Source organism: Bremia lactucae, linkage group LG19 (genome assembly GCF_004359215.1).
Source record: "Bremia lactucae strain SF5 linkage group LG19, whole genome shotgun sequence".
NCBI classification, from domain to species: Eukaryota; Oomycota; class Peronosporomycetes; order Peronosporales; family Peronosporaceae; genus Bremia; species Bremia lactucae.
The window spans coordinates 931,272-942,293 of NC_090628.1; the positions used below are offsets into that span (position 1 = coordinate 931,272).

The window sequence follows — 11,022 nt, forward strand, 5'->3', positions numbered from 1 at the left end:
CGCACAGGGGGAGGAAGCCCCCATTTTGGAGGAGCTGGGTCTCGACGTCTACGCAAGTGGCTCACAGGACACCGGTATCTCTGCAGAGGAATACAACACTCCTGTGCTGAGGTTCGTCAACCGTGGTAAACCAATTCACGCTAGAATTTACGAGCGCATACTCGGAACCGCAGAGGTAGACCAGCTATCAATTTCCGACAGGCGTATTGCACAACGACTACGGAAACTAAACCTTTAAATAATGTATTATTTTATTAAAAATCGAATTCCCGATTTATGTCATCTCTATCTTTATTTACGTTCTATGAACTTAATATAAAAAATATAAAAATATTTGAATAATTTGATAACATACAATATATATAACTATAACTAAAAAATTTTTAATCTTAAATTATTTACAAAAGAGACAATTTTACCAAGCAATGCTGATATAATTTTATTTGTTTTTGCACCAATTTTAACCTTTCTTTTTAATTTTAAAAACTTTTAGTATTTTTAAAGTTAAAATTTGTTCATTTTTTTGAATTAACCCCTCTAAATTAATATATAGTCCGTTTTTCTCTAAAAAGGTTATAGCCAGTGGTATTGGAGCTATGAATATTCAGATAATTTAGAATTTTCAGATGAACCTTTAATTTTCGAGAGTTATATGGTACAAGAGGATGATTTAGCTATAGGCCAATTCCGATTTATGTCATATCTATCTTTATTTACGTTTTAAAGCTCTATTATTCTTATGTTCAGGGGCTGTAATTCATGCTATGGGTGATGAACAAGATATTAGGAAAATGGGCGGAAACGGGTGTAGGTCCTTCCATAGCATCGGGAAGCCATAAATGGAAAAAAATTTGTGCAGATTTACCCATAGCCCTTTAATTTATGTTTTTTGATCAAAAAAACGGTTTTTTATTTATATCTAAATTGAAAAATTTGATAACTTTTACGGAAATTATTGTTATTAATTTATAGGAGGCGTTTCAAGAATGGAAGAGGAAATATGGAGAAACGTTTGCTCTACCAAACCAACATGGCGGAAACGGTACATTTATCGATTATTTTGAATGGATGGTGGAAAATCCAGCCGCGCTTCGCCATGCATTCAAGTTTTTCCCCTACCCAGAGATTATGGCGCAACAATGCCCGAACGAATGGTTACTTAATTGGGGCGAGGCGGAAGTATTCAGCCATCAGATTCTGATCCTCAGGCTTATAGCAGCCGATGGGGAGAGCGATGACAGGGCTAGATCGCTTTGTTAATCTTGGGTGGAGAAGCGCGAAATGGAATCACGTGAGGATGCGTATGAGTACGCTGCTTCCGCTGATAATTGGCGAGAGCTAGGACGCTATGTGGATTTCTCTCTCCTCAGGCCTAACCCACCTGAAATACCCGTACAACACTGGCTTCTGCTTCACATAATGCATTTTGTGGTACGAGACTGGGGCAGCACTATCATGGCGAGGGCTCCTGGAGCCTCCCTTGGTATCTGGTATACACAGTACCCCTCCATAGTGGACCTGTGTGTTGCCATATTATGCACAGCCGATTGGAGTTCGGCTCAGCTATTACTTGTCGGGGAGGCACTACTGCAGCAGTGACGCGTCCAGATAATCGATCTGACGCAGTCGCAACCAGCGATAAATAAACGTGGCCTGGCCACGCATTCCCAGGAAGGGATGGAGCAAACCTCTCTGGGAGATTTCTTCCCGGTGCATACCCAATTGGACCGGGCAACTACGCTCAGACGCGAGTTCGACATTTTCCGAAATACGAGACGCGCCGAACATAGGAGAAGAGAAGCAGTCGTAAATATTCATAGGCGGAAATATGATACTTCGCCACTACATGCAGATGAAAGGACAACTGGACTTTTAACACAAAATGTCCGAGGTTTTGGAAGATCGGATCAGGACCGCGACGACTGGCTTGCTTCTTTCAAGCGCCAGCACAGCCATGGACAATTTGATGTGGTGTTCCTTCAGGAAACACATGTCAATGAGCAGGATATCCCAGAAATAACTCGGCTTCACGCAGCACAGTGGGGGTACCGAGTTGGTCAAGAAAGTCCGTTACTTTCGTATTGGGCAGCTGCGTCGCTCAAGACTGGGGGAGAAGGCATGTTGATACATCCCCGGTCAAAATTTAGGGAGCTCCAACCGTGTGCCAAAGAACATTGGACGGACCACTTCATGGAACTGCAAGGCGAAGTTGACGGCCATATAGTGGTTTTATGTAACGTCTATGCCCCAGTCGAGAAAGCTGCCAGAGAGGCCTTCTACTCTAGGCTGACCAGCATACAATTTCCATCGGAAGCACACCTCTATATTGGAGGTGACTTCAATTGTACATTGTAGTCAGTGCACGACAGTTCTTTCACTTCAGCCGCTTCTGCGCACGACTCGCCCGCACTTCGCAGGCTTTTGACAAAATGGTGTTTGATGGACTCCATACAGCAGTGCATGCCGGAAGCCTCAGACGAAACAGGCATCATGGATTTTCACAAGAGATACCATACGTACTCGTATTCGCTGCCAGGGCTCCGTCGTGCAACCAGTAGGCTCGATAGGTGGTATGTGAGTGATACGGCACGCTTATGGGCTACTTCCACGGAATACATTTGGACTAAGTGGAGATCATAAGGGGTTATATTACATCTTCGCAACCCGTAGAACCCGGTGCGCATCAAGAGAGAACCCCGGATTTTCCCAGTTCAGCCTTACGCGGCACATCGAGTGGACAAATATGTACGGGTCGAGCTAGCTTACTTCGAGTTCGAGCTGGAACGTGAAAATTACAATGCCGCGACAGCTGCCGATGCATGGGATAAACTGAAGCACAAAATTGTCCTAGGTATTCTCAGGCACAAGAAAGCAGCCAAGAAGAGCCTGAAAAATTCGTATCGCAAGAAGCTGAAACGTTTGTATCGTAGATATGATCAACAAATTAATCGAGAGGCTATTGCTGTACAGTCCGGACAGGAAGGAAGCGTTCATCTGCCGGCCAAAGCTTCTACTGATCTGCTGCACGAGATCTCGGAGACGAGGAGAAACTGGTTACGGTCACGGCAACGCAAATTATTCAGGTCATGTACGTGGAAAAGAGGGGAGACTACAAAGGCAATGTTTCAGCGCATCTCTTGTCGGTTTGGTGACAACGTTATCACCAGCGGAGGGCCACCCCCAACGGGGAGTCTTTGAAAAAGCAGAGACATTGGCTGATGCATGGAGCTCCATTCTGCAAGGTTCGGACTCTAGGGAAGGAAAGGATTTCGTGGTTGATTGGATGCAAGCTCAACCCACTAATGATGTTGGTAGTCTGGAAACAGAGACACTCTTCATCACGGAAACTCTTACCTCTGCTTTTAAGGCGTGTAAGCACGGGAAGGAGTGTGGTCCAGATAGACTCGGTAACGATTGGTATATCCATTATTCACCGGATCTCATACCTATGACGCTCAAGCTTTGTCGCCTCTGGTACAACGCCCACGTGTGTCCAACCTCCTTTTTGGAAACAGATGTATTCTGTCTCAAGAAGAAGGGCGACGGCAGTAACCCGCTCAACTACAGGCCCCTTTCACTTCTAAATACAGATTATAAGCTGTTCACACGAGTAATAGCGACGGCGTTTAGGCGGACTCTCGACAGCCGAGTACACACTCATCAGCATGGATTCGTGCCTAACCGTGACATAAATGCCGTACTTGACTACTTCATGGCAGCTCAAGCCACGGTACCTCATTCACCGGAACTGCGTGATGCAGTAGTGTTGTTGCTTGACTTCGCGAAGGCTTATGATACGCTCGATAGAGAATTCCTCTATGCAGTGCTTAGCCGACACGGGTATCCGCCTCACCTCGTGGAGGTTATCCGAACACTACATACCGGCACGAGTGATCGGTTCCTGGCCAACGGCTCGAGGTCGAGAAAAGTTTCTATCACACGGGGCATACGACAAGGGTGCCCTTTGGCACCGATGCTTTTCATACTGGCATTAGAACCCCTGTATCAACAAATAGATCGAGCCCCTTACCTACAAGGCATCCGGAGATCTCCAAATGCGATGACAACTACCTTAAAGGTCGGTGGGTACGCGGATGCGACGGCCTTTTACCTCAGCGACCCGTGTCAAAAATCACGAGAGCAACTCAGATTTTGCATGCCTTCGGTGCTGCGTCGGTCTCTTATTGAATGTATGCAAAACCATAGCCATCGCGCTACATCCGGACGGTTTGTCATCGGATATTAACTGGATATGGCCGATACAGCTACAGCCTGCTTCGTCCTTCGTGAGATACCTCGGATTACAGGTCGGCAGTAAGAACGGGGCCGAACACTCATGGACCAATGCGATAGACTAACTGAAGACTCGGGTTCGACTTGCCAGTCAGAAGACGCTCTCGATAGAACAACGAGCGATGGTGGCGTCGGCAGTTATACTGGCGAAACTCCTATATATCGCAAGACACGCATGGCCAACCACACGAACGAATCGACTAATGGAAAAGTACATTAAGAATTATGTATGGCATGGAGTTTTCGACAAATTGGACACCCGATGTACTTCGTGGATGACGGGAACGGTGGACGGACTACGGCGAAAGGAAGGTGGACTTGCTGTCCCAAATTTACGCGCTGAGCTCTTGGCATTATCTGCGGTCACAGTGTCACGCTGGGGCTCTTCAGCTACAAAGAAAAGCTTACTTATTGGCGAAGTGTTACTTCACAATGGCAAGAAGCACGAATGTGCAGCGCAGAAGCTCACGATGGGATGGACAGGAAGAAGAGTTACGGGTTTCACAGCTGGCAGCACGCTCTGGGCAACAGGGCGATGTGTGCTAAGGGGACATGGGGGGTCAGACCATCACGGCGAGCATGCAGCTCAGGTCGCCAGATTCTATTCGCACATAGAGAAGCAGGTACCCACGAGTCTATTATGGGATAACACATCATGTGAAATCGATCTTACAGCAATGCTGGGATCTGAGCTCTTGACAATCAGAAATTATTTCAACTAACTATGAATCGGTACAAATTGTGTGGCTACCATATTTGTACTTGAATAACTTCCCGTTGTTCACGCCTACTGAAGTGATTAAACCGGGCGCTGATATGAAAGTGATGTGGGGCCGAGGCATCGTGGGGAGTATTCTCGGTTGGCACAAGACTAGCAGGACAAAGTTGACTTTTTCGGCGAAGGACTCACGCTTTCTGTCAGCTTTACGACGGCTAATAGTCGCACTCATTGCGAATTTTCCCGAGATATTATATAATCGTGAACAGGCCACCGTCATCCCTGTCACAACGCAGCCACCGGACACGCCTTTCGAGGTCCACACACGTCCATCCATCACCAGTGATGGTACCGTGAATCTCTCAGTTTTCACAGAACCTGGCCAGGTCTCTTACACGTTCGTAGTGGACACACGGCAGGAGGCGAGCATTCTCCTCCAACAGTGGGCAGGGCAACAGTGCCGAATCGAGAAGGTTGGTCCACATCCGGCCCTGCACAGACTCGTTGACCTGAGGCGACGGAATGGAGCGAAACCACATACACGCCAATACTACAAAGACGTGGTGCGCGCGAGTGAACGCAGAATCGGACTCCAGGAAGTGGCCAACCGAAAGGAAGCGTGGGCTGCAGACAATTCGCACATCGCGGAGGTGCTGGGAGCCGTGGAATGGATGGGCATCCGCACCATCACAGGTTGGGCGACCCAGTTATTATACCGCATAAAGATGAGGGTGTTCTCTACGTGGGATTCCGCTCGAACAGTAGTCGGCTGCCCACTGCCAGAGTGTCGAGATCTCGGGATCACCAAATGCGCATATATGGTGGAACTGTCAAGCAGCGAGGCCACTATGGAGGGAGTTTCTGGGGAAGTGGATATACCTCGGATTTCAAATGGAGGCTAATGATCCCCGTTGCACATTTGGTTTCAGGTTGCAAATGGTGCCAACTGGTATTTGGCAGGTGCTGCAGCAACTTTATGGAAACTTGGCAGAGGCACAAAAGGAGGAGATATATAGCTGGTGCTATGACACCTTAAACTAGCACTGGCGACTGGGAGTTTTGCAAACGCTTCAGACCGTATGGAACCGACGATGCAGAAGGAAGGACGCGACGCTGGATAACTCGCTATGTCGTGCAATAGCCCTTCTTCGAGGTCGATTACACCAAGGGCGGCTTACGTTACGAGAATTCGTTTTGACGGGACGACAAGATGAGGCGGTCTGTCGTGCGGCATGGGTCGTACATGCGGCTTTGGATACACTTCCGGGAGGCTTACGGAGGAGCTCCGTTGTAGGGATGACAGAGGGTACATGATACTATTCTTTGATGGGGGTGCGCGAGGGAATCCGGGTCCCGGGGGAGCCGGATCCATCATTGTTGTGGGCGGAATGGCCTCCAATCCGCAGCTATTATATGGATAGGCAGCGTCTCGCTCGCTGCCTCCGCCACAACCAACAACGTGGCTGAGTACAAGGGTCTCCTGTTTGGTCTCAGAAAAGCCCAGGCCTATAATCTGGATGGTCTTCACGTGGTCGGAGACAGTAACCTCATATTGGGGCACATGAGGAGGAGGAAGCCGCCGAAAGCACGGCATTTGCAAGACCTACACCGACAATGCAGGACAATTGCAGACCGGTTGAATGTGGCCACATGGCAACATCATCTTCGCCATTTCAATAAAATGGCGGATGCTCTGGCAAACATAGCTATGGACTCGAAGAAGAGCACACAAATCATCCAAGCGGACGTAAAGCGGCTCCCCCCACGGTGGAAAAGCGTCACGGAGGCACTAAGAGGGGACTTAGGTCACTGGATCGACATGAATGGGACAGCGCACGATGATAAGGTGCGCGGTGAAGCTGGATAACAGTAAGGCACGCCGTTGTAGTGTGCATGTGGTAGCATGTAGCAATACGTAGCTACCAAAGCGACGAGGGATGTGTAGGCCTAGTCGGACGGACATTTCGGGTCGTTAGGATAGTTAAATGACTGTAATGTACCAAAAAAATGGATAAGCTTTTAGAATATTACCATGTAAAGTAATATTCTCAAAATATTATCTACCTTATAGATAATATATTAATTAACAACCTTCAAATGTTAATTTCATGTAACGATACACTCCGCTACATATCCCCTTCCTTAAACGATAATCACTCTGACTGTCATTGGGTAGAGTGGTCACTATAAGACCACTTAATTTTAGAATGATGTTAATTGGTCAGAACCATCATTTTTAATTCTATTGCATGGTTAACAAGTCCATGCGGTATGCGAATAGTGCGGCGCCTTCGGCTGCGGTCCATGCAGCCGCGAACGACGCATTATTGTCTCTTGCGGCAGACGTTCCGTCTGCCGTAGTGTCATCTTCTCCCGCAACTCTAAATGTTGCGGGTGCACGTAATGATACACCTCGTGAATGCGACCCCTCTTTGGAGGTCGACTACGAATGCGAGTCGGACGAAATGGCCGACTCGGGGAGAACTGAACAGTCGTCTGATCATCGTCAGGCGGCTGACTATGAGCCTTCGAATGAGAGGGCTCTTTCTGATAGACGAGTTAATAGTCTCTTTAATCTCGACGATGAGGATGATCCCTTATCGCCCGTTCTGTCTCCCGTACGGTCACCAGCACCTGTTTCTGTGCAAGGTGATGACGCTGGCGTAAGCCATCGTAAGAAATGTTCTTGTGGTACCCCTGCTTCAGTGGGTACTACTCAGGGGAGTGAAGACACTAAAATGTCTCGTCTTGCCACTGAAAAGAAGCCGTGGCTTTTGCCCAAACAGCTAATTAATAGATTGTCGTAAACTAGAGGATCTCTTTAATTGGGTGGGCCTCGTTGAGGGTCAAAAGCGTGGCATAAAATGATTTTTTTTTAAATTTGATTTAAAGTCTTAATTTGTCAGAATTAGGAAACGTTGACTAAAATGTATACGTACTACTTTTAACTCGCCGTCAGTCAATAAATACTAATATTCATCCTTGTCAACATCTTATACGTACGTGCACCTCGGTTTAACGACCAAAGGGTTCCAAATTGCTAATTCTCGCAACAACTCAAGTTCATCCCTGGCTTTATTAACTGTCTTTCTCCACTCGGAGCTGATCGTAAAGGACTTTAAGTTCCCGCGCCACTTCCTCCTTCTCCGCCCCATCCGCTTCCGGCAATACTTCCAATTCATGCTGTTTGTTCGTAAGCACCAAAATCCGCTCGTAAAGCGTTCGAATTGCCACATTCGACGCAATCGTTTGATCTATCGAGAACGCACCACTCTCGTTCAAAGGCATCGACTCGAAACTCAACCGAACACTATCTTCCGTCGGTCGTAAATCCTCAAAACGCAACAACGACCCAAACGTCATGGCCAAGCCGTCCTCTAAGTGATCTTCGTCGTCCGCGACACTAATCGTCTGGCCCGAGTGCGTACCAAGGACTTTCGGGAACGGCGGTGGCTTGGCCGACGGCGACTCGCCCGTCGGCGCTCCATGGCCTTGAATCTCAACGCTTCGAAAGTATGACGGCAATTTCACCCCCCGTCGCTTGGCCGAGCCCTCGGAGCTGCTCGAGCGTCGACGCCGTACGGGCGCGTCTGTCTCGTGTGTCGACGCCGGCAACGCCGCGCTTTCGTCTCGAAATCGAGCTTCTTGCTCCTCCCAAAGTTTCACTTGTATCTGCTCCAAGCGCGTCAATGGCCGATCCGTTGGCATCGCAGGCGCCGCCAGGCGAGGCGCGCGTTCTTTCCGTCGCGACCGGTCCATCGGCGCTGGATTCGTCACGGGACCCGCTGGGCCCATTTGTTTCGTATGTAGCGCCAATAGACTCGATGTCAAGAAAGACGGCCCACCAGAACTAGTACCACTCGATTGACTCAAAACACTGCTGCTTGCATCATCGCTGGGTTGCTGTCGACGGCGCACCTGTGCGTCCAAATGCAGCCGTTGCTCGTAATTCGATGCTTGCTGCAGCGCACGTTGCTGGCGCTGCAAGGCTCGTCGTGGATCCAAGTCTCGATCTCGAGGCGACGAGGGCCCGTAGTCGTATCCATCTTGATTCCGCTCGTCGCGTCTTCGACGAGTTGAGATCATGTGCTCGTCGGGCTCCATCGAGTCCGTCGAGTACCGTTCAAAACCCGTACTCGACGCGTCGTAGTAGCTCTCTTCGCTCGCTTCAAAGCTCGCAGTATACGGTCCCCGTCGACTCAACGTCTCGTCATTCTCGCGACTTCGTCGACGAGAAGCGTGCGGAGGGTACGTTTCGGATGTGTATCCTGGGGTACGGACGCTTGTTTCGTCGTCGTAACTTTCCGAGTACTGCTCGCTGGGTGTTAACGTGCCAAAAGCGTTCGGGTCCGTGTGCTGGGCGCATTTCGTACACACGCGGACTTTACGCACGCCTTGACCTGTAATTGCCACTTCCCATTCGGTACTGCACGACGACGCACACACGACTTCGCCACACTTGCGGCAGCGCGACTTTCGTGTCAAAAGTCCAAATTTTGACGCGCACAAGTGGCACCGCGTGCGTTGGTGCTTGGGCACGAGATCCAAGTCGCCAAGGAACTTTTGCGCCCCCAAGCGCCGCCGCGTGATTAGTTTCTGCAAGTCGGCCACTCGACAAAGTCGTTTCTTCTGGATCGTAGCGTAAAGCGGTGTCGGGACTTTAAGACTCCCTTTCATATGGACCTGGGCGCTAAAGATGACGTCAAGAAACCCAGGGCGGTCGCTCTCGACAAAAACGTACCCCGTGTGGTAAAAGCTACCCCTTACGAGGTTATAGGCACTTAATTCGGGGCAGCACGGTAATTTAATCGAATGGAACGATCGGACCCAGCCCCGACGACCACTCACGTCGAGGAACGTGCTTTGGCACTCGACTGTAAGAAAGTCGCGGTTCTTTACGAGTTTTGAGCCCATGTCCATGGCCACCCACGAGACGGTGACTTGGTTTGCATTAAGCATCTTGCTCGACCCGCTACGGTGGCTTCGTGCATTATAGCGAGGATCATTTAATAAGTTCGGGTCTTCGAGTACGTAGAGTAATTGGGCGTCCAATACGTCCGGATGGAGCTCAACCAATTCGGCTACTTTCGCGTCCGTCGACACGTCAAAAAAGTCGGCCACTTCTTCGAGCGTCGACTGAATCGTCGTGGCCGCGCAGCCGTACGAAATGGACTCGCCCACGACGGCATTGGGGTACCGCGCTTCGCCCCTATACATTTGCACGCCGCGGTGCATGCCGGCCTCCTCCCACCGCACAGGTCCCTCGTCATTGCGCGTGGCGTCAACAAGCGACTTGGCTGACTCTTTGGCCTTCCCGACCAGATACTGCTCTTCGCGCTCGGTGAGCTCGGGGCATTGGAAGAAATGCGGCGGCAGTGGCAACGTCTTGGCCATTCTGTCGTCGAGACGGCGAATGGAATATGCTGTCTGACTCGAGTGTTTAGGATCACGGGGGCTGGGGGAGGGGATTAGGAATGGGGAAGGCCGTTAGCCGCAGACTGTAGTATCGTGAGGCTTACGAGAAAAGCCCTCGAGCGATATAAAGCGTACAGTGTGCCATACGAAGCAGCTGACGTCAGACCCGCTGTCTCAGACGCGAATGACTTCTAAAAAGGGTCGCTATTCCTTTCCATCGACTTCCTTATGTACGCGCACAAAAGAGAAGGCAACGGTAAAGGATTTAGGGATGCTGCTATTGTTGATTTGCTTACTACATCAATTTAAACTCGCAGACCTTAGCCTTTACTGCGGAATATATTATGTATGGAGAGATCCAGAAGTTCGCCCAAATGTAACGTCGGACCACCGAGCTTGACGGGCGCCTTTCCTCGGATTGATCAGTCACGTTGTTAGCTTCAAGGTACAACTTCTTTCGTGGAACTGCACGGGCAAGAGCGACAGCAACCCGCAGAGGACTAGGCGGTGCGCTGGATGCAGGCTCGAGAAGAAAGGCCGATTTGAAGACCTGCAGATAACGTCGGCGTACAGAAATTTTGTACGGTACTTCGCTA

At 49.5% G+C, this 11,022-nt stretch overlaps 2 protein-coding genes across 2 annotated transcripts; one reads left to right on the forward strand and one right to left on the reverse strand.

Annotated features, from left to right (window-relative positions):
• Window positions 1-4,496: 4,496 nt before the first annotated feature.
• Window positions 4,497-5,015, forward strand: CCR75_006237 (uncharacterized protein; the record flags this gene model as incomplete). The annotated part of the gene is made up of 1 exon (XM_067964307.1): window positions 4,497-5,015. The coding sequence occupies one exon, from the start codon at window positions 4,497-4,499 to the stop codon at window positions 5,013-5,015; it is 519 nt and encodes a 172-aa protein (XP_067823672.1).
• A 3,074-nt stretch (window positions 5,016-8,089) lies between these two features.
• On the reverse strand, window positions 8,090-10,405 carry CCR75_006236 (uncharacterized protein; the record flags this gene model as incomplete). Its single annotated transcript, XM_067964306.1, has 1 exon — window positions 8,090-10,405. The coding sequence occupies one exon, from the start codon at window positions 10,403-10,405 to the stop codon at window positions 8,090-8,092; it is 2,316 nt and encodes a 771-aa protein (XP_067823671.1).
• Window positions 10,406-11,022: the final 617 nt, after the last annotated feature.